A 24192-nucleotide genomic window follows, 5' to 3' on the forward strand; every position below is an offset into this window, starting at 1 on the left:
TGTCCCTGCCTCTCTTCCCCTCTCTTTGCTCAAAAAAACCACTGCATGGAATACTGGCCAAGTCTTGCTGAGAATTTATTTTCACTTAGAGTCTTCTATAATGGGTGCATGATTTACTATGTAAATGACTATGGCCATGACTAAAATTACCTGGCAGCTTCATCCTGCTCATACATTGTTGTGAGGATGGATTTCTCTAGATTAGCTGTTTACATGCTTTAAAAAAGACATTCTTTTATTCTGCACTAGAGTAAGGAATTATTCCTTGCTACAATCTGAGAAATGGAAAAATTTGTCTTCCAGTGCCTTTTTGTTAGTCATATGAGATCAGGACATTTATAGATATGCAAAAAGTGTGGTGCACGTACATTACTCATGTTCTGGCATTCAACTGCAGAGTTACACATAGACTGTGTGCTGGGAAGAGGTCTGGCAATTATCCTGTACTTACCTACAGGTTTTGTCTGAGAAAAAATTCCTACCAAGCTCAGTGGGAGTTAAGCAATTGATTTGCTTGGAAATTAGATTGACATGAATAATTACATTGCCAACATAATGTTAATACTTGAAGGACTTGCTGTTTAACAATAAATTTTCTCAGGTAAAGGTATATTTTTGATGATATGGTTGTACTGGTAAGGTTGTCTATCAATACACCTGCACAAGACACAGAAAGGGATTTGGCTTACGAACTGTTACAAATGAAAGTGGAGAAATAGGTTACAGCTATATAAAGCATGAAGTAGCACTAGGGAATGTCCTTGAGCACTGGAACTCAGTTGTCTGTGCCACAAAATTTAAAAAAATCATCCATGGCATGGTTTGGACTTTGGTTAGTTAACATGTACCCCATTGGTTCCTGGACTTACTTTGGGACCTAGCATGGACCACAGATCATTCCGAAGAAGTGGTCTTATTGCATCCATTTTGTATTAGAGAGTAAGTATGTATAGGAGTAGAGACATAATTTGTGACGTCGTAATTAGCCTATGTGCCAGAGCCAAGATGCAAACACATGGGGCTTCCTACTGTAGTCACTGTTGCAAATGTTTAGGGCATTTTTTGAAAAACCTTCTGATGTTGTTGGTACAAGTTCATTTCTTACTCATAAGTATTTGCAAATTTTGTTCCCCATGTTTACAACTTGCCAGCTCATTCTGTAGAGGGCTGCTGCTATGCAGCTTCCGGCCTCCCCAATCAACAGCTGTGCCTTTGCTGGAATGACAATATTTACACAAGAAAGGGATTCCTTAAAGGATGCTTAAAAATGCAAATGAAATCTGTTTTTTGCTTGTTTGCTATCACATTTCTCTTTAAAGCTTAGTGACATAAGAAAAAGAACTCACTGCTCTCCCTTTCTACCTGTCTCTGGAAAACTGCTTGAAACAGAGAAAACAAGTACAATTTTTGAAGTGAAAGAAAACTGCCTGAAATCAACCAGACTGTGAACTGTGCCTAGCAAATGCACCTTTTCTGGCCTAATTCAACAGCAAATGTGTCTGCCATGGAGAAACACCCACTAAATTTTAAGAAGTCTTTGGAAGTTCACCTGAGTTCCTCCGCTGTTGGCAGCCCACAGAAAGAAAAGGGGGTACTGGGCAGAAAGAAAGACCACAGTGGTCCCTCTGGGCAGACCCTGGTCCTGAGCCCCTGCCTTCCCTGGCCCCTTCCTCTGTCCCAACTGGGTGGCCTGCTGTGTCCTCAAGATTCCCTGCAACCATGAGAGATTCATTCCTAGAGATCCCGAAATCTAAGTGTGCTCTCACTTTTCAAGGAGATGAAGATTACAGAGAGGCTTCTCAGCTAGACACATATGAATAATGGCCTACGCTTTGCTTTTACAATGTGTTTCAGATTTACAGGTATCTATCTCACTCTTCTTGCAGGAAACAGGGGAATTAAATAATTGCATTGTTGTTATGGAGCAAATATGTAGACGCATAATTTTTAGAACTTTGCACTCTGAATCAACTCATTAAAAAATCATAAGCAAGCTTCCTATGGCAGAATATTATTTTTAATGACTTCTTTTTAGTTGCCTTCTTTTTATCTAGAGATGTCCATTTCTTCAGTTTGGAAGAAAGCTTTGTTTAATTGTTTATTTATACTTGAAGTGAAAGCTGATATTTTTTCATAATTGTATGGCTTTGGCAGGTAGAATGTTAAGAAAGAGACAAAGTTCTGGTAAAAGTCATGACAAATATCAAGGCAATGTAGGAACACTTCAAATCTTCCTCAGATTCCAAGTATTTCCACAGTACTACTAATACTATTATGATATAGTAAAACGCTATTATGATATGTTAATGCATACTGTGTAGTATCTACTATATTTTACCAGGATTTCAATGACATCATAATCTAGTACTGCTAGAATGGCTTTACACTTCATTCCACTACTCGTTAACAATTTTTTTGTTACAAAGGTGCATTTGTTTTTCATTACAAAGATTATTGCTGACTGCAATGAAGGGAGAGAAATACTTCCCAAGACATTTCTAATAGAGTCCTGTCTGCACCAGCTCTTAGAAATATTGCATGTGTAAAAAACATGACACAAGATACTCTCATTTCACAGAATGAGCTGTGTTTTTGACACTGATGAAACACATTCGCACTGAAAGAGTCAACTCAAGTGGCAGGAATTTTGAGCTTTTTGGTGTGGGCAATTTCTGTCTAGTAACACAACTCCATAGCCACTGTTTGTCTAATGGGAAACAAAGCACCAAACATACAGTCTTCAAAACAGCCAGCTAAGAACAATTATTTCACGTGAAACATGCCTGAGAATTTGTTTCTAATGGATGGCAATCGTTTCTGCTTGGTTCTGCTCCCTGATTCAGCCTTGTGTGCACCAACTACATCTTTTCTACAACTTCCTACAAGTTTCTGTGCAGTGCCTGGTCTTTCCCTTGTTGTATTTTTTACAAATGAAATCAAACACAGGTGAAATCAAACCTTGCAGCTGGTACTGCCTGAGCAATCTGAGTCTCTTGTGCTCAGAGTATTAATACAATTTTTAAAGGAAAAAAAGATCTCCCTTCCAGCAGCCACAGAGGAGTCTATTATACAGAGCAGTTATCCCACCCAGCAGAGCTGTGTTTCTGCTCTCTGTCATAGCAGGGAAAGCCAGGCTTGTCCACAGTATCTATTTCTCCTGGGACTAAAAGGGCAGCAGAGAGCACTGGATGAAAGATTTTTCTTGGCTGAGCTTGCACAAAAGAAGTATTAACAGCTCTATTACATACTCTGGTATTTCAGCTACCTCTTCTGGACTTAGAATATGAAGAAGTATGTGGATGAAGAAGAAGCAATGAAGAAGAAGCCTTATAAGGCTTCATAGCAGGAATTTTTAAGAAAAAAATGTTTCCTTTGATTTCTGTGAGGAGCTAAAAGGGAGGAAGAGGAAGGATTTTGATTTGCCTCCACCTGATGCCAGGTGGGTTTTCTGCAGTTTTATTTTACTCTTTTCTCAAGAGTTAATCTGTATGTTTGTAAGAGAAAGTGGAGGCATAAATTAACAGTGGAATTACATAACACTTACAAATGTTATTGCTAGAAATCAAGGGAAGATTAACGAAGGAAGGGAACTCTGAGGGTTCTGATACAGAGGATTCCAATTTGTCTTCCTGTTTGAAGCTGGTCTGTTTGGCTTGTTTCCAGAGCTGTTTTTCCAGATCACTATCTAGCCTACAGGAACTTGCATGAGTTTCACAGAATTCCCACGAGAAGCAACCTGCATTGAAGTAAGCCTAGTGAAAAAAGCACAACAGGTTTTGGAGCAGGTACCTTTGGTATTCTGAGCTAAAATAGCAAGAGATGTAGCTCAAGTTCAGACTGACTGTGATTAAAGAAGAACAAAAATAGTTTTGAAATAATACGAGTTGCAGAGGCCAAAATATACCTCTACTTCAAAAAAACTAAAATTGAGCCTAAAAGTATATGCATAATCTGTGCTGTGTTTGAAGAAAACAGATATCTTGTTCTAGAAGTCCTTACTCATTTTGAAATACTGGAAATACAGCTTGGAAACTTCTTTGTTGATACATTCTTTAAGATGAGTGAACTCAGACTAAAAGGATGCAAATATTTAGTCACTGTTGGAAAATGTTACTGAATTTTTACACAAGTTCTATTTCTGCTTATCTGGTTTCCAGCATTGATATTGGAACTTGCTATTGCATGAGAACAAGTTAAAAGATATCTATATAATTTCATCTGGGAAGTTTTCTGCAGTAACATTTAGACGTAACTTATCAAATTATACTATTTATTAGACCACTTGCTACCAGTTGCATAGCACAGTGTTTAATGCCATATTAAACATGTGTTTTTCTTCTCTAATGATGACCTGAGTAACTTTTACAAATCTGACTTGTTTAAAGGAGATAGGAGCATACAACTCAACGGGACAGAGGGCCTCAACCCTTCACCTAATTATTTTACAACTACAGCTGTTTAAATAGGTTTTAACTTGTGTTGACATTATTTTATTCCCAAAGACCTTTGGCAGCTGTTTACACTGCTGATTTCTGCAACTGTGATATAGTGAGAAAAGTTAAGCATGAGTTCAACATAAAGCACACACATAGTCTCAGCGAGATAAATGGTAACTTTGTTAGAGCTGAGCCTATATTAGGTATGCTTTGATCTCAAAAGAAGATGTTAGATACTTGGTCCATGACTACTCACAAAATGCTGGGGCTGTTAGTGGGCATTCCTAGCATCTATTTTACTCATTTCACAGACTGAGTAATTCTTCTGGAGTATTTAGGATACCATAATAGCCAGCTTGGCTCAAGCAACTGCCTGGTGAAAACCACAGCTCACCTGTACTGCCCAGTGCAGAGCTGTTTTCAAGTCTTTGTCCACCAGAGTCAGGTCTGCTCCCTTGTGCAGCAAAGTCTGGGTGTGCTGGGGCCTGTTATGGAAAGCAGCCCAGTGGAGTGAAGTCATTCCCTGAAAGCCACAAACATGGAGAGCAAATAATTGTCACTCACAGCAGCACACTTCAAGTCTGTAGATAAGCTAGACAGTTCTGAAGCCATTTGGGACTGACAGGCTCTCCCCAATCCTTCTTGTTAAATAATTAGCAACAGCTTCTGAATTAGTGGAGTCATAAGGGAGAACCAAGTAATTAGCTTTTTGGAGTTATTACAGAAAATGGATAGAAATACAATTGCTTCTTTCATATGTGACTATAGACTCTTATAAATAATGTATGGTCATCCCCCACAGTGGCTGAGGGATGGCTCCTCACTGCTCAATTTAAGTCCTGTGAGAAAGCCTGTTTTAGACTGGTGCTTTGACATGGCACTGGGTGATGCTTATTTTAGCTTGTATCTCTGATCCAAAAAAAATTATTATAGGCTAGTTTTCTAGCCATCACTCATCAGCAAGCTAAGGAACTGGCCCAGTGATTTCAACAAAAAAGTCACAGTAAGTAAACAACTTCTATTTACTCTCTAGTGAGAAAACTAGTGATAAACTACTGACCTGCATTTTCATTCCACCTTAGAGGAATTCAGTCAGTCTTAGTAGGTCAGTGAACTAATGTCCTGCATTTGTACCCTAATCAGCATTGACATACACACCTATATTTTATTCTACAGCAACAATATTGAAGATTGAATTTGCTAGTATTGCTCAGATATGGTAACATTTTACTTTTGGTAGGTATTATTTGGTCTCTCATGAGGGAAACACATCTCAAAGGTCTTGCCTGGTTTGCAAAATCATCACAAGCAGAAAATGTAGAGCAGAAAAGTAATTAAAGCTTGTCACAGAACAAAAAAAGGCACCAGGCAACACTGTAGGTAAAGAACAAAATATAAACCACTGATGCAGACATCATACATTAATAGTGGAAGTTTTCAGCAGTAATTTTCTAACTAAAAGCTTGAATGGCCTAAAATTTTCTCTCATTCATTAGATATCTTACAAGGCTTTTCAAGTTCCCTTTTTTAAAGCTTAAGTATACTTGATGACAAAAGAGAGCCATTGAACATAATCAGTCTTGGGTTTAGTTAGGGTTTTCAAAGCTTAATCACAAGGGTTTTGGTTTTGAAAAACCACAAACGAGGATAAAATCCTGCCCTAAGTGGACCAAGGGACCACTGTTAATGGACACTTGGTATCTAAGAGTACTGAGAAGTGAGGCTTCAGTAAAGCAATTTCCACTTGGGAAATGGGTCCTAAAACATAGTCCTGAAGAGCAGGAAAAAAAAAACAAAAGAATCATAGAATCAGAGAATTGGCTGGGTTGGAAGGGACCTCAGAGATCATCGAGTCCAACCCTTGAACCACCATTGTGGTTGCTAGACCATGGCACTGAGTGCCACATCCAGTCTCTTTTTAAATATCTCCAGGGACGGAGAATCCACCACTTCCCTATGAGGCCATCTTTCTGTCATCCACCTTCAGTCTGTTGATATGGACAAAAATAATTGAAAATCAACTTCCTCTGTTTCCACTTGGGTAACCAGCAGAGTCAGTTGTAACAAAAGAGTGTGAGAACTGTGGGTAGGGATCGAAGATCTCTCTAGTACAGAGGCATAGCTCAGAGAGTTAGCAGCAGATGCTTTGGAAAAAATTACAAGAAATAAAGCTTGATGGTATACAATCACCTAACATTTGTGTCCAGTTCTGGGTTCCTCAGTTCAAGAAGGACAGGGAACTCCTTGAAAAAGTCCAGTGCAGAGCCACAAAAATGGTCAAGGGAGTGGAACATCTCTCTTGTGAGGAAAGACTGAGGAGTGGGGTTTGGTTTAGCTTGGCTGAGACTGAGGGGTGACCTCACTAATCTTTTTAAATATGTGTCAGGAGGATGGAGCCAGGCTCTTCTTTTAGTAATGTCCAGTGATAGAACAAGGGGTAATGGGTGTAAGTGGGAGCATAGGAAGTTTTGTGTAAACAAAAGGGAAAGCTTTTTCACTGTGAGAATGACAGAGCACTGCTACAGGCTGCTAAGGGAGGTTGTGGAGTCTCCTTCTCTGGAGACATTCAAAGCCTGCCTGGATGTATTTATGTGTTACCTACACTTGGTGATCCTGCCCTGGCAGGGGGATTTGGACTCAATCTCTTGATGTCCCTTCCAACCCCTACCACTCTGTAATTCTGTGTTGGTAATCAGGATGAAGACTTCCTGTGACATCCAGACCTCAACAAAGTAACAATGCATTTTCTGAAAAAATAATTATTTCTGTTTTCTTTAAAACTGCTGCCCAATAATTTCTGTAGGAGACCCCATCATTTTAGCTGTAGGAAACCAGCTTCTCTGCAACTATTACAGACAACTTTGTTGTCTGTTTTTGTTCCTTTACTTATATGTCCTTTTTCAGTTGTGTCTTGCAGGTGACATTCAAGATGTGGGTGTACCAAGGATTCTGACAGAGCATAGTGATGCTTTCTGGTTTTTTTTCTATTTCTTTTCTAATCATTTGCACATTCCACGTGTCCTTTCAGAGCATCCAACTAAGAAAGAGCATTGAGCTGGGTGTGGTGGCAGCTCACACATGTGGGCCTATTGCAGTGGGCAGTGGCTGTCCAGCCCACACCCATCTGATTCATGCATTGTGATGGCAGCCTTCAGTGGCAACTCTATATAGACTTCTGTTAGTAAGAGAAGTATCAGAGTGATACCAGAACTGCTAAAGCTGAAGATTCAGCAGAACACAACATTAAAGGAGAGACAGCAAAAAAAAAATCGAACATTTATAAACAATAAGGAGAAATAGGGGACATAAAAGAAGGAAAACCAAGAAATGACTAAGGAAAAAATAGTGTGACAATTGTTTTGCACAGATCTGAGGCTTTTTCAGCAAATATTTCTTCGCATTGACATCTCACAGGCATCATGAGTAAACCCACAGAAAGACAGAGTTGTGGAAATTATGAAAGCTCCATATGTATTTCTTACTGTTCACACATTCATGCCTTCATATTTTTTATGATCATCAGTTATAAGATATAAAACCTGAAGTGTTTTATTTATGCCAAGAGAATAGCTCTATTAGCTGCAATCATTTGTGAGGATCCACATTTTTCAGAAAACATTAATATTAAGGGCTTAGTACGGACACTTGAATGACTATCTTCTCATTGCCAAATGACAGTGAGCTGGATAAAAGTTCCAAACTGCATAGAACCATGTCTTATGGCAAAACACTACAGGTTGAAATTCCATAGCTCCATGGAATTAATGAGGAACAGAATTCCATACCAAGACAAAGCACATGTCTGGTTTAGGTTGTTGTGAGCAGAGTCTGCAAACCATGAAGTGGATAAGGAAAGTTCATGGGAAGGGAAAATTAGCACTTCTGTAACTGTTCTGGCATTGTGAAGAAAAGATGCACCTTTGAGTAACTGTTAGAGCAAAGAGAAATATACGAAAAGACATCTGGAGCCTCTCTTGTGTCCTGTCTTGTGTCTCTCCATTCAGAGAACATATCTGGGATATTAACATTATTCTTTGTACACTGTGTACACTATATATATAAAATGTACATATAGTGTGCACATATACATATACATACATACACACACACACAGGGTCACAATTCTTTAAGGATCAGATGATAGCATAAATTTTGGTAGCACCATGACTGTTCCATGTTATATCACCTTTCCAATATTTTTTCTGAGAACAGCAGTTTAATGACTGGATGACTGGTAAAGGAAAAATTTAGTCCCATGTCTAACTTCAGAAGAATCAAAAGCAATTACTGTCTAGGCAAGCAACCTAATAGCAACCTCACAGCTGGCAATGTATGGAGAAGGTTTATAAGCCTAAAGGTGCATCATTTATAGCAGGAAAAAAAAGATAACACTTTGCAGAGTTCAGCAAAAGTGTTACAGAATTTTTTTACTAGTGCATAGTCTTATTATAAAATTGATAATATAGTGACTTCTGAACAGAATGAATGCATGACACCAGAGTATGGGACTGTGACTTGCAGCAAAGGTCACTCACCTCATTGTCCTGGTGATTAATTTCACTAAGATTTGACTGCTGCAGAAGCACGTTCAGAAGCCTGCAGAAGCAATGACATAATCAGTGTGCTATACCCCTGACCAAAACTGGAAAAAATGACACTTTATTGAGAACAAACCATGCAATTTCAAGAAAAATCAGTATTAGTGATGGACATAGGTCAGAATCTTAGGTCTGAGCTTTGTCATATGAGAAAAGTAAATAGGACTTTACAGCTTACTATTACAGCAAAAGATTACGGCTGGGAATGAAATGAATTCTTGTGCTGATTGCCAGGCTAGAATCAGAGTGTGCAGTAATACACGAGTGAAGTTTTTGGTAGCTTAGCAATTAATTGTTATCCTACTTTAATACTTTTTTAAATGGCCAGTTTACCAAAAGATTTTTCACTCTTAACTCTTGAAGTAATATGATGCAATGTACGTGCTTGTGTTTGTGTGTGTACATGCATATTATATATTTAAACACACACAGACTAGTAGTATTTTACAAGTCCTTACAGTGTGCCTTCTTGGATATGGCCATTGTTAGGGTATAAAATATAGCAATGCATATTTTGTTGAATATCAGCCTACAAACACTCCCCTCTGGTGGAGGGAACAGTTACAATAAAATAGTTACATTAAATGTTATCCAACCACAATAATTGAACATTGCAAGTATTTTGCATTTTTTTTTTCCTTTTGGTATCCTATGCAGATGTTTTGTAAACACTATAGGTTTGATGAAGATGGCTGTGTTTTATAGTAGAATGCTAAGTGTTTGGATGACCATGGAAATGGAAAGGAACATCTGGTCACAGATTATAACAAAGACAAATGGCATGCATCCTAACATGGATGTACAGTTCTTAGGATTCTAGCAGAAAGAAAGACATATCCTTATTGGATCCCTAGATAAGATTATAATGCAAATATGTTGCTCATGTAAAGGTGTGAATTCGCTAGAAACCTTCAAAACATGAATAGTTATAGACATATTGTTTTGCAACAAAATTTAAATATTATGAAATTGTCAAGGAGGGAAGTCTGGTAAATATATAGATAACTCACAGATAAAGGTATTCAACAATGAATATATCCCCATGCATAGAAACCAAATTATGATCTTTTACAGCTTTTCATCAAGACGATCATCAACATCTTTCAGTATGTTTTCTGGATTGAACTGTATTCAGGTGTGTGGACCATCGCAAGTTTAGAATGTTGCATGCCATATTTGGTTTTACCTCTCCATCCCAGTAGTAAACAACTAGATAATGTGAATTATTAAAGCATTTACAGTTGCTTAGGGATGATCTGGACAACTCTGCAGGTGAAAAGATTATCCACTGGTAATGCCTCGGAAGTCCAAATTTATTTTTTTCCAACTGGAATATGCTTAAAGAGTGAAGACTGGGCAGATCCCACTGCTTTGCTAGGACTTCAAATCCATTTGTATATTGACTCAAATAGCTGTTGAAAAGTGGTGTTATGCCTCCTTTTCTGAATCACACAACCAATAGCATAATGGAGTGATACTACAAGAACTCAGAAAAGGATAACACTTTAGGATTGCTGTGATTAATTTGGTAAAAATTTGTAAAAGGGAAGAGACATTTTTGGACATTTGACACAGTGACTCAGAATCTCAGAATTCTGTATCTGAAAACATGGATGAGTGAGAAGGAGAGTAAGACAATCACAATATGCTTCTAAAAACCATTTATCAGTTTTATAATCTATGTTTCTGCACAATGAAACCAGTGTATGGGAAGGAAATGTCATTCTTTGAGTGTAAAAATTTTATCAACAGCAAACTTTGGCTGACATAATCTTAGACCATTATGGCAATGTAAGTGTTATCACTCAAAGATGTGGATATTTAGCCATGAAGTGGAAATGTCTCTGATATCTACTCTTAAAGCCATAGATCAAGAAGTCCATGAATTCTCTTTCCACCTTTCCTCATGGGCTCTGAGGAATGCACTGAAGACCTTTACTTATCAAATAATTACATAAATTGTCTGATTACTGTCTGTCTCTCTGTGCAGCCCATGTACTGTCTCCAGCATATGAGGTTTACACAGTGGCCTGCCAGCTTTCAAAATTGGATGAAAAAGCTGGCCACTGCATACGCTTTCTTGGCAACAACATGGCATTCAAGATTGTGACAATGACCAGGATGGAAAAGTCTGCTCCTCATTGCTCTAGGCATGTCTTCTGGGTATAGGGAAAAAAAACAGTGAAAAGTCAAGGAAAAGGAACTGAGCAATTGGTTAACTCCTGTGCAGAGCAAATGTCTGCCTGTATCCACGGAGAATGTGAAAAATGTTCAGGAAACCCTGTGTGCTGCTGGTAAAGAAGATTACTGTTCCCTTTCAAGCAGAAGCATACGCAGAGCTGTACAAAAATTGTCTTCTTTCTGTGGAGGCTTTGTTTAACGATAGTGGCATGACCTGCACTTTTGCAGAACCTCAAACTACTCTCTCCAAGTGATGCATGAAAAGCAATGATAACGTGAAAAACTAATAAAGCTGTTAAAAAAGGCTGGAGAGCAATATCAGCAGAAACAGAAGTTTGGGCTGGTCTAATAGAGCAACAGCAGCAAAACCGTACACTCAGCAAGTAAGTCACATGAATATTTTGCATGTACTACATGTTTTACCTGTCTCTAGTGTCTTTATAAACTTTCAGATATGATTCACTTAGGAGAGTTTTTTGATTGAATTTATTATTCAGCTGTAGAAACCAAAATTCATTAAACCCTCCTATTGTCACAGGCTGGCATGGGACAATGAGTAGCTTTCTTAATGCTTCTTGTGAAGACAGTTTGGAGTTGTTACTCCATCTTCAGTATAAGTGCTTATAAATGACCCATTCCACTAAACCTCAGCTTCCCCCTTCACAACAGGGGCTCTCAGAGAAGTTGATTGTGGAAAACTTTTTTCATATTTGTCTTGCTACTTGCAGAAGAAGTCCAGAGGAGGAACTTCTTGTAATATTTCTTATGGAGAGGTGGCAGAATGGTAAGTAGTCAGGGCAAACACAGGATTTCAATCTCTATTACAATTTCCCTCCTCACAAAGTTGTGATCTTAAACGAGGCTCCTCACCTTACTTGGCCATACATCTCTGTTACACAGGTGCTGCACAATGCTCTTCCTCCCTGTCTGCCCCCTTTATGACAGCCACTAACCAAAGAAGCAAGCCACACGTATAACTGTCACAGCTAAACTTCCTGACTTGGGCTCCCCTTTGTGTCAGATAGCTTGTGTTGGTGACTACCTGTTCAGATTCAACCAGCAAATGCTGCTGGAGCCTGGGACATACCTCACATCAGGCTCCGCAGTAGCAGCGTGAAGTGGCAACCTCCCGTTTTTGTCAGGTATGTTCTGCTTAGCGCCGTTTCTGAGCAAGCTGACACATCCTTCCAGCCAGCCCTAGAAGAGGAATTTGAGCGTGTCAAAGAGGAGACTGAAATGCATCAGGCCAGATCTTTGCTTGGTGTTTCTGCCAACAGAGGAATGGGTCTTTTCTTTCCCCAGTATAGGTCTCTCAGCACTGAGTGAGGTTCCATTTTGGAGTCCAAGCCACAGACTATCTTGGCCATTCATTTCTTCAATATGGTACTTTCTTTACACTGCATTTTGATGTTTTTCTGCAGCTGTGGCAAGTACTGAGTAAACAGTGATTAAAAAGCTGCTAATTCCTGCATCATTAGCAAATGCTACACATACTCCTGCACGTGGACTTTATTATGCTAGGTTAAACCACAATCATGAACACTTAATCTCATTTCCTTTATGAGATTTTAGCAGGGTTGACAAATCAGTAGTAAGAAGCCTTAGAGTGTGGTCTTACAAACACGATTGCAGAAATTTGCATTAGTAACAACATCAGACTGAAAACAGCACCAAAACAGATGGGATGATTCAGTCCTTGGCTTAAAACCTTCTATTGATCACCTCAGCAAAAAAGTCAAGTAGACAGTCTGGTTGTGACTGCATAAATCTTCTAGCACTTAAAATCCCAGGGAAATCAAATATACATTTAGGTGTTTTGTTCAAACTTCTGCAGGCAATCAATAAAGGTTGTTCCCTCCTGTATGAGCTACATCAGATTGGCATTACCAACATTTATGGGGAAATGGTGTGGAAAGATGGAAATAAAAGACCATCCAATTCTGCATGAGACTGTGACTGTGAAGCTCTGCTGAATTCACTGCTCTGGACAGACCTCACAGCCAAATGCTCTCTAGAACTCCAATTACATTCATCACAGAAACAGAAACGGAAACTTTGAAGCCTGGGTGGTTTAAATCTTTTCCAGTAATTTCTTTTTTTCCAAAGAATATTTCTTCCTCTCTGGGAAAAGAGGAAGGAGAAAAGGAGCATGGGACTAATTATGGGATTTAAAAAAAAAATACCTGGCAGAGGAAATGTTTATTCTCAAGTAAGTGAAGCATGCTCCTTGCATTGAATGAGACTGCCTGTTTGGCCAATTTCTACGCTTATCTGTCTGAATATCACACAGCTGAGCAGAAGCATTGGTTTTGTTCTGATTTTGCAGGAAGAAACTATATGCAGGGGATGTGATTTAATTAAGCTGCCACAGTATCTGTTTAAACAAACTGGCAGTCATCCAGACATATTTCATACTGTGCAGCAGGGGTGCATATTCCTTCGTCCTTTCTGTTCAACTAGTAATGGAAGCCCATGGTCATCCCCTCTGCCCCATCCTCTCTCTAAAGCCTGCATTCCCTTCAGCTAGTAGAAGGCTAAGGAGAAGAAACAACATCCTTGTTTCCTTCAGACAGACATCTCCCTACCCAAACTTCTCAATGGGATGTCTGCCTCTACTGTCACTTGTATAGGTGTTGATTGGGGGACTGGATTTCTTATGATCGTAGTATCTGCACAGGCACCTGCAGCACCTTAAATTTAAATTCTTAATCTGGCCATCCAAGTTCCAGCTCTATAGTGAAAAAAAGCAATGCCCTGGGTCATGTGCTGTGCAAGAAAACATGCTTGCTTACCACCACAATTTGATATAGGAGTGCCCTCACTGGAGTATAAAAATCTGAGGCTGACAGTGGGAGGTGAAAAATTAATCATCGCGTTAAGACAGGAAGGGACTTTCCAGTACACAGAAAGAGAGGCTTTCTTGAAACCATACAGAGTGCCCTGGATTTACTGACACCCCCATTCCATGCACTTATTGTACAACTTATTGACGGGAGTCCTGATCCTTTTCTAATAATCACTGCTTCCCGGTTTGCATTATAGTAAAGTTGCACTGCTGCTTAGATCCAAATGTCATGTACTCTTTTCTTTCTTGTAGTATCAACAAATCTTACAGTAGTATAAAGAAATCTGCAGTATATGTAGTGTAAAGAAATCTTATTTGGTCTGAACATTTACTCCCTTCTTTCCATCTATCTTTCCAGACTTCTCCCCAAGTCTTGGTACCAGATAAGTTGCCAGAGATAAACTGGTACGTCCACAAGAATCTTGAGTATTAATATTGGCTCCCATCTTCAACAGAAGCTTCACTGTATCAACCTGGCGTCCTGACACAGCATGCATCAAAGGTGTGCAACCTGAGGAAGGAAGTCAAATGTACTTTAAAAATTTTTATTTTGTCAAAACCGTAAGATAGAGATATTTTCTTATTTGCTAATGTTAGCACTGGTAAATTAACAAATCTTTTCTCTGACAACTGTCCAACAGTTGTAAGCAGCTTTTTTGCAGGCAGGAAGTAACTGCAATGCCAATTACTGACCACTGACTTTAAAAAGAGCATGACTTCATTAGCAAAAGCCTTGCTGCATTAACTCTCTGGGCAGAAAAAGTGTTTTTGTGTTGACAAACTCCCAATATGAACTGCTGGCTTTGTACACTATTTTGGACACTGCTACTCTTCAGAGTGACTTGTAGACAGATGGTGCTTGGCTAATTTTCTCAAACTCCAGCTTCATTCTGTCTCTATCTTTTGTGTATTCAAAAGATAGATGATATCAAGGCCTGTCCTGTGCAAAGGTGTATGTATATGAGCTGATGCTTTATGTGGACAACAACTTATTTTAAAGATTGGATTTGGTCTAGAATAGTTTCTGTTGTCACAAGAACTTATTTTATATTCTGCAAACATGCTAGAAAAAACTGAAATATGCATTCCAATCTAATACTCAAATTTTATCACAAAGTATTATGAAGCCTTTTAATTGCTTCCCCCTCCTTCCATTCTGCTAACTGCTGAATAATAGAAAAAGATTTTTCTGCAGTATATGACAAAGCAATTTAAAATTATTTAGCTGGGACTAAACATGAATATTGGAAACCATAAGACTACTGGAAACTTCAGACACAACAGAAGAAAAACTATCCTTGCTGGATTCACTGAGTCTGCTGAGCCAATGAATGCTACTCAACCTTCAATTATGCACACTCTGCCATATGTGCAGAATACAAGCCACATGTTCCGTCTTGCAAGACTGGTCTTTAGTTACATTTGGATGTACAATACAGTAAAAAAGAGTATGTTTGCTGACTAGTCTATCTCTACCCACTTCCCTTCATACCTAGTCCTTCTCACATTAAAGATCTGGATTGAGACCATTTTTGCCTGATGGAGCATTTTCCCTGGAGATCAATAACTGTTTTAAAGATATCAGGATGTCTGGTTTAAATTGTAGGAAAAATTGGTAACTTGGGAACTGGTAAAGATTAGAATAGACAGTGTTCATATGGATCCTTTGAAAGAATCTCTAATTAAAAAATCCTTTTGAATAAGCAAAGTCATCTCAGGAGAAGCTTCCAGAGATCTGTTACTCTAATTCACTTGTGAAATAGATGTGTATGAACCCCAGCCTCGCAAAACAATTAAACAGTAAGTAACTTGAACACAAAATGAAATGGAGCATGGTCTCACAGACAGAACAGATTATTTAGAACATTGTGAATTGTACAACCAACACTTAGGCAAACACTTGCACGACAAAATCATTCAAACTGTGTCTGTACACCTGCGGGTTTTTAAGTGGAACCCCCTACTCTAGAGATGTGTGGAATGTATAGCATTTGGCTTTGATGAAAAAGGCATTTTTATTCCCTGAAATTGCAACAATATTTCACTGTTTAGTCCCTAAAGATGATAAAATAGATTAATGATAAAACACTGTCTGATTATAGCTAAAAAACTTATTTGTATCCATATAATTAGCTTACATTTACAGGGGGAACAAAATATCCAAACTGAACAATTCCAGTGTATATTTAAAAAATAACTTATATTTCCCATATTCTGCTACTAAATATTATTTGCCGAACACAAAAATCAGGATTAAAAAAAACCGGAAAATTTAATTGCAAGCTGAAGCAGTTAATACCCTGAGAACAAGCTCAGCCTTCATTTACCCTCACTGTCACAGCACTCTAGGATGGATGGATCTTCTCGAATTGCTGCAGTTAATGTGTTCACATCACCACTAGCTGCTGCTTGGTAAACCACAGTCAAGTCAATCTCTTCTGCTGCATCACCTGCAGGGGAGGAGTATGTCCAGGAGCAAACAGAGAACAAGCACAAATGATTAACAGTATAATAGTGACACTTACTTGACTGAGTTTTTATGACTAGATAACTTGAGGTGGAACAAAATGTATCTGAACAGCACTGTGGTTTTTGTTAGTCATCTGAAACTTGTAATCATAACTTCTTCCAAAAAACTGCCACACACAGAAACTGAGAGGACACAAGGAAACTTCTGGGAGGTTTCCACCTCTTACAAGAAATCATTCTAACATTAATGTAACATGACCTGAGAAACAACAAAAAAATAGATGAAATAGCTAATAATATTGCTGGCTACACTTTTCTGAGATAGGATGAAATAAGAACACAAGTGCTTTCAGTTTCAGTATATCCGTACACCAGTCATAAAACTGAGGCTTTTCACTTTCTTTCCCTGCAGTGTCCAGGGGAATTCTCTACTCAGAAAGGTGAACTTCTAGCAGCAATGATTTGTGTTAATAATTCCTGCAAAAACAAAAGCTGGACACAGAAGTGATTTATTTTGTTTTGCAGTCACAGAATGAGGTGTTATTTAAAGCAGATTCCAAGCAAGAGCTGTTCCTAAACACTCCTCAGATTTTTGTTTTTAGAAAAACTAAAGTTATGATTCTCTCTTTGCTTCTTTGCTTGTAACTTTCTTCCAGACTGGTCATCCTGTGCTCCACGTACCTACATGTCCTTTGGCTTCAAGTAGGCTACTAACCTGGTAACTCCACAAGTCAAAAGAGTTTACTGTTTGGTGCGGGGTGAAATTGATGTAGTAGTACAATGGTCTAGATATGTATTGTGACACGTACCACATGTTTAACAACAATGTTTGTTATCAACCTCATGTTTAATTTTAAGAAGAGTTTCTGATCTCTATTAGCTCAAAACGAAGTACACCTGCAGTGAGCTGTGCTGTTTACTGAAGCTGAGGGACAGAGCTACGGAGCATAACGTATGTCCAGCCATTGCACTACCTTCTTAGCAGGAGAAAGTAAAACTAATACCTAAATCACACTGGAGAGTTGACCAAAAGAAAGACAGAATAAGTGACTGGTGACTTATTCTTGCAGTCACATCTTCTGGAAATAGCATAACTATGAAAGCTGTGCAGAAAAAAGGGAGACGATTTAAACATCATTCGAAAAGTTAGTAGAAGTTGTTTTCATAATAAAGGAATACATTTTTATAATATAAATTATAAACATTGTCATATATTTTATTGAATGAAAAAATATCTTTAAAGATAATTTTAAAGTTTTAGACACACTATCGTGATCAGATGTTTTTAAACCAAACCTGCATGAGCTCCATGCTGGGGTTTACAGCCCAGTGTAACTCCCCACATGTCAGCACCTCTGTTTGGGCTGCAATCATCACTCTCAGCTTCAAAAGCTGGCTGCCATAGAAATGCAGTCATCTGTTACTCTGGGACAGGTTAGTCTGTGGAAATGGAGCTCTAGTTGTGGGCATGGGAATACTAGAAAGCTGATGCTAAATCTGCCTTCACCCGTGCACAGATTCTTTCTCCATCATTACCCAACTGAAGAGTATTTAATTTACTTCCCTTCTTCTATCTGCTCTTTTAAATTAAACATTTAATCAAATCTGTACATTAAAACTGGAAATTTGATTTTTATTCTACTGGGGAGTCTATTGCTGAGGGAACTGTTCATTTGGCTCAGAAGCTGACCTGTATGCTTAGAAGATCAGGAGAGACTAAGACTCGTCTCTGGAGAGTCATACTCAAGTGACTACTGTATGAAAAAAGAAGTGAGTTTAGCACAGGGCTCATTTGTCAGATTTTTCTTATCGTGCCAGCTCTGCATACTGCCCTCACAATCAGTATACTCAGTAAACAACAACCTCATGTCTGAGCTATCCCCTAAATAAAAGTGGGGTATGGCATGGGCTGTGTGGAAGGCAAGGAGACAAAGCAGAGGTTCATCTTTTTTGGTGCTCGTCTTATGGTGGCTTGTCTCCGAAGGCATATAGGAGGTGACAGCTATGAGCAATGCCACAGCTCCTTTCACAGCTACATCTGATGGTTGTTATATAGGAATGGTACACAGAAGATGCTCTTGGCTTTGGGAAAGAAACCATTAGTTGTACTGAGAGAGACAGTGGATCAAAGGGGCCCTCACCTCCTTTTATGCCTTATGCATATGAAATTAGTACTTTTTGATGTTTAGCCTTGTAAACACTGTTAAATTTTGCTGCTGTGAGTCAGCAGCAGAGCAGCTGCAAAAGAAAAACTCCCCATTTCCCAAGAAGAGCAGTTGCTTACCTGAAGAACAAGGTGGCAAAAAGATGAGGATGTGGATGTGCACCTGTATGTGGGTCCCCAATTACCTCTGCCCTTTTTCACCCAAATAAATCCAAAACACCTTCTTCCCTGTGCCTTTGCTTGTGCTGGGATGAATCTGCTTTCCCCAGAGCAAATATCCTCTGGATGAGGCAAAGGAAGCAAAACTCTGAAGGAAGGGATGGATAAATGAACGAAGTTTGCCCATGATGCCTGCTCTCGCAGGCTCCACTCCTGTGAAGGGATGGTGGCATAAAGCTACATCCAAGATTTACACTTACCCAGCCATGAGACCTAACTGTCAGAGCAAGGAGAGGCAGATGGACCAGGCTATTAGCCTATAATAGCAGGGAGAGGGAGACTGGGCCAGGAGGAATTGATAAGCACCCATATTGTGCATCTGACATAAAGCAGAGTGACTAACTCTATTCCTGTAGGGTGACATGATTTCATGTGGGGTGTCTTTAATGTGACTTCTGTGGCTTTGGGTAGGAGGGGTAAAGGAGGAAGACAGTTGCATGGTCTTCTGATGCTTCACACAACAGGGAGCAGGAAATGCCAGGAGGGCTTGAATATTGCTTATTCTGGATGCACTTGGCTCCAAGTGACACAACATTCCACACTTCTTCTGGCTTACCATTTGAAGGAATGGGGGAGGAAAAGGGTGCATGGGCATAAAGGTTGTAGGCCATTTCTTTTTGCAGACATCTTCATGGGCATAAAAGGAAATGTTTGAAGAGTGGTCATTTTGTAGAAGACTACAGTAAGGTACCAAGTGCTTGTGTCCCCCTTTGCAAGCTTACCCTGCTGGGGAGCTTGACGGTGGCTGGAGCATCAGCACCGTAAAGCAAAATGGAACTGTGAACATCCAAGTGCCTGACCCTCCACCTTCGAATGTGTTAGCATTACTTCATTTATTACCTTGCAATTCTGTAACTACCAGTGAACACTAGTGCTGTTCCAGACACATTTTATGTTTTATTTTGGAAATCTGCTGTGGAAATGAGGCTGTCTGTCATCTTCAAGAAGGCAGAAGGTCCAACTAAGAACCTGCATATGGATCAAAGGTCGGGAGAAATGCAGTCACGTGGAACGGTCTGGAAATATCTTAATGAACAAAGACCAAATGACATATGGGGTTCTGACACCACCTTTTGTAGTTAAAATCCTCAGAAGGAATCAAAAGCCAGTCTATCTGAAACAAGCTTAAGTGGTTTAAAAGTGTGCTCTTTCTTTAAGATAAAGTAATGGTATTTTGGTCAGAAAGGGGGTATATAAAGAAACATGCATAATCATCACAGGATTCATTGCTATGAAATTACACTGCTTGTGTAAATCCTCTGACTCTCCTATGATGAATGCATGTTTTACAGGATTTGTGATGTTAGTCAATGTGTTGCTTTACCAAGTGTACATTAGAAGCATGTAAGTACATGCTTTCTCCTGCACTGGATTTTTAAAATCTAAATTAATTTGCTGCAGCTTAGTGTATGTGGTCTTTAAAATGATTCATTTAGACACCTCGCTAAAACACTAAGTTTTGAAAACTGAAGGATGGACAACAGGATAATTTGTGTTCATTGTGAAGAAGAAATATTTACATATATAATTTACTTCCCTCTGTCCTGTAAAGCCTGGTCTCCATCAGTAGCCAAATTCCTCATGTGATATCCCACAGCTTGTTGGCAGGACACAAAAATAGGCAGTTGATTTGATCTCAGCATGTCAGTGTCAAAGGTCAGCAAGAAGTGGATGAATGCAGTTTTTGGAAACTCCCTCTCTAATACTACAGATTTATCAATTGCGTAACAAAGTAATAATCCCTCTGTGTTCCTGGCTGTGACTGTACCAGTCCAGGCCTTTGTCTAGCTCCTCTACGTAAATGGTAAACATCTGCAGCCAGGTACAGCCCACATTTGAATGGCATCTGGCAGTATAAGGAGGGAAGGTGTTTCTGGTGTCACTTGGCTTTAAGTCCCATATTGCTAGTGATGTTACTATGGATAACTATTGTGAGATATTATTAAGCAGTACCATAGCAAGTGCTGCAAAGAGACATTATAATTTTCAAGCCTGGAATGCTGTTTTTTGATCTGCAGTTGGGCTAAGTTTCTGATGTGTGGGAAGGAGAAATGGTTTGTAGGGAGGGTTGGATTATTTTATTGGATCAATAGAAACTGATCTGCTGTGTTTGAAAGCTAATTTGTGTTCTTGCAGTATTATAGCTAATGAAATAGCACTAATTAAATAGATTCCACTTTTCCTTGCTAAAGAATGATACCTGCTTAAAACAGTAATGTGCCAAGACATTAACATGCTATTTAGATAAAATCCACCATCTACTTTAAATTTTGAGTATAGCTTTCTTTGCATGATAACCAATAGACTCAGTGTGCCATTCATTGTCTGCTCCTGCTCCCCATCCAGCTGCCTCCCACACAGCTAGCAGGAAGGCAATCAGTAAATCACAAATAATCCAATGAGCCAGCAGACTGTAGCTGTAATAGAGGGGAAATGATGAATTTATCTGGAGGCGACCCTCTTGCTTGGTGGTGTTGTGAGTGAAGTATGACAGGGGGATTAAGATGATACCTGAAGAGGAATACGGATGGGCCAGTATGGAGAGTGGTCTGGCAGGAGGAGAGGCACAGATTAATAGGCACAGGGAGGTACAGGCATATGTTGCCTCCCAAGTCTCTCACTTCTGTCTGTATGTGGTGGTTTCAATCAGTGGTCTCTACCATTGCTGTTTGCCCCTTTATTGACTGCTCTTTCCCAAGCCTGGTCATATTCCAGCCTCCTTTCCAGCACCAACCCCATCAGCTCCCTGACAGCCATTCCCACAGCACTGTGGATCCCCCTCTCCCACCCAAGTCTGAGTACTGCTCTGTGGGTGTGTGGCACAGAGCATACGTGAGAGCTTGAGAATGGCTGTTTGGAGCTGCAGAATCTCAGTCAGCCCCACACCTCTGTCCTGTTAAGGAAAATTTTCTCTTTATGTCATTTATTCCCATGTTACCAAAGAACACCTGTCTCTGTTCCTGACAGAGTACAGATCCTCCTTCTCCTGTTGCACTTCCTTTCTTATTTTTATCTTTGTTGGTAGTATGTTTTGTCTCTTGTCACTCAATTTTGTTTGGTGGCTTCCCACCCTTCCCCATCCACTCAGGCTGGGGTCCCAACTGAGCAGCATCTGTCTTCCTCCAGCCTTTCATCTTTTTTTCTGCAGTCAGCATCTTTGCTGGGGAGCCAGCACAGCCATGTCATCCTGGACACTTGGCAGGTGTGCACTGGCAACTATGGCTACTGCACACGGATTACTTGGCAAAGCTGAGTGAAAAAGAAATTGTTTGCAACACAGGTAATCAAACAATCACAGCTTCCTGCTTTGGGAACATAAAAGGAATGCCACTACATTCCTTAAAATGGATTAAATCATAAGACATAAAAGCTTTTATCAGCAAATAAGGTCGTTATAAATTCAATTATTTAACTTAAAAGCAAATGATAAAGAGACATTTTAATTTCCTTAGCAACCTTACCAAGTAGAAAACCTTCAGTTGGGGCTTTTAAAGGTATTTTAAATTCACAGTTATGGCAATACTCACCTATATAGCTAAGATTTGCTGAAGCAAAATCGATCACTTGTCAGCATCTAGTCTTTTTGATGTATACAAAAAGTAGACTTATGAAAATCATCTTTTCTTAAATTTTTACCCCATTTTAAACTGCTCTGTTTTCCAATATTGCAATTGTTGCATATGTATTACATATGTTGCATGAGTAAGCCAATAGATAATATAAATAATAAATATGTACATACATCTCTCCATGACAAGCATAAAAGCAATCAGCTGCTGTTGCTATTCTGCTGAAAAATTTTAAAAACTACTGTAGTAATAAGCTGAAATATCCGTGTCTGAAGCTGATGGAAGAAATTCCTCCATGTGTAAGCAAAACAAAATTCTATGAGGCCCAATATTATTATTACTATTATTATAATTTAAATTCTTGATATTCGTTCTGTCAAGCCATCTCTATACATTTGCACGGGAAGATGAGATTTTGAAATGAGTTTGCAGGTGACTTACCTTTGTGCTGATCGAACACTGATGAGGAACTGAAATCCATTGTGCTCTACATCATTACTTACAACCAGAGCAGAAAAGTGCCATCTCCAGGGTTTTCGGGGAAGAATCTCATCTCTTACAGCAAACCATGCAAGGACAGCTGTCGCCAGCCTGCGTGTCACAGACCTGAACTCGCTTTACGGCTGCGGGTTGTTGTCACGGCAAGGACATCACCAGCTCGATGGGAACGCAGGAGTCTGTTTGTCACGGACCCAAGAAAAATGACATCCCTGCAAGCTGCTCAGAGCTTTTGGAAAACCTCTGAGCTCCAGCGAGCGGAACAGCCTGGCAGCAGCTGCGGGAGAGCTGGCAGCCACACCGCCCCGGCTCCCGGCTCCCGGCTCCCGGCTCCTGGCTCCCGGCGCTGCCCCTGGGCCGGCAGCCCGGGGCCGGGGAGCGGGACTGGGCTGCCCAACGAGCATGTGCGGAGCTGCCAGCGCAGGCTGAGGGCCTGGCTGGGCTCTGCTGCGGCCAGTCAGGCCGAGCAGAACAGAGCTTTCTTTGCTGGGCCATGCCGGAGGGTGTAAAGCCCTGTGTTATGTGGTGCTTTGCAGGTACACAACCAGGGAAGCTGGGGAGAAACACCTGACAATGAAGTCTTGTGAGTCCCATGTGGGGCATAATATTCCTCATGTCACTCTGTACACTTGCCAAGGCTTCAGATTGCTTTCAGCTATGGGAGAGCCAGGCACCTACTCTGATACAAGTGTCCATAGCCCAGAGTGTGTTTGAAGGAAAGCAGCTCCTGCTCTCTATATGCATCAGAAGAGAAGCAAGGCCAGTGCTTCAGTAAAACACCTTTCCTCACATAGACACAAGTACCAGTGAACCCACAGTTCTGTGTCACCGCTGTGGCAGACATACCACAGCTCAGAGGCTGCCATAAAAGCTGAGATTTAGGAGCTGGGATTGAGTTGCTGACTTCTGTGTAAGTATCATCTTACTGATTTTTTAGAAGATTTGAAGGAAATGTCTCAAAATTCCTCAAGGCCTCTGTGCTCATTGGCTAGGAAAGTGAGAGGTGAAGCCTGATCTTGAAATTACGTTATTCTCTAATTTAAGCAGTTTTGCTTGGTTCTGTTTTGTTTGAGGGTGTTGGGAGGTTTGTTTGTTTGTTTGTTTGTTTTACCTTTTGGTTTTTGTTGTTGTTGTTTTTAGTGGAAGAAAGCCTTGTACAGAGAAGTAATGAAAACAGAGCAGTGTGTTGGTTTGCCTGAATTTGCCTGAGCAT

The 24192-nt window shown here is 39.8% G+C and overlaps 1 protein-coding gene across 6 annotated transcripts in view; it reads right to left on the bottom strand.

Annotated features, from left to right (window-relative positions):
- Positions 1-23290, bottom strand: part of ANKRD55 (ankyrin repeat domain 55) — a 48332-nt gene extending 25042 nt beyond the window's left edge. For 5 of the 6 annotated variants that reach the window (XM_030467831.1, XM_030467830.1, XM_030467828.1 and 2 more), the window contains exons 1-7: positions 18220-18804; positions 17534-17632; positions 16388-16510; positions 14441-14571; positions 12303-12412; positions 8972-9032; positions 4831-4959 (exon numbers count right to left, since the gene is read on the bottom strand). In XM_030467831.1, the coding sequence (XP_030323691.1) occupies positions 4831-4959; positions 8972-9032; positions 12303-12412; positions 14441-14571; positions 16388-16510; positions 17534-17621 (642 nt within the window). In that variant the 5' untranslated portion in view covers positions 17622-17632; positions 18220-18804. Of the gene's footprint in view, positions 1-4830; positions 4960-8971; positions 9033-12302; positions 12413-14440; positions 14572-16387; positions 16511-17533; positions 17633-18219; positions 18805-22922 lie in introns of those variants that run through there. The other variant, XM_030467829.1, reaches the window with a different exon arrangement.
- Between the last annotated feature and the right edge of the window lie 902 nt (positions 23291-24192).

This window comes from Calypte anna, chromosome Z (assembly GCF_003957555.1).
Source record: "Calypte anna isolate BGI_N300 chromosome Z, bCalAnn1_v1.p, whole genome shotgun sequence".
NCBI lineage: Eukaryota > Metazoa > Chordata > Aves > Apodiformes > Trochilidae > Calypte > Calypte anna.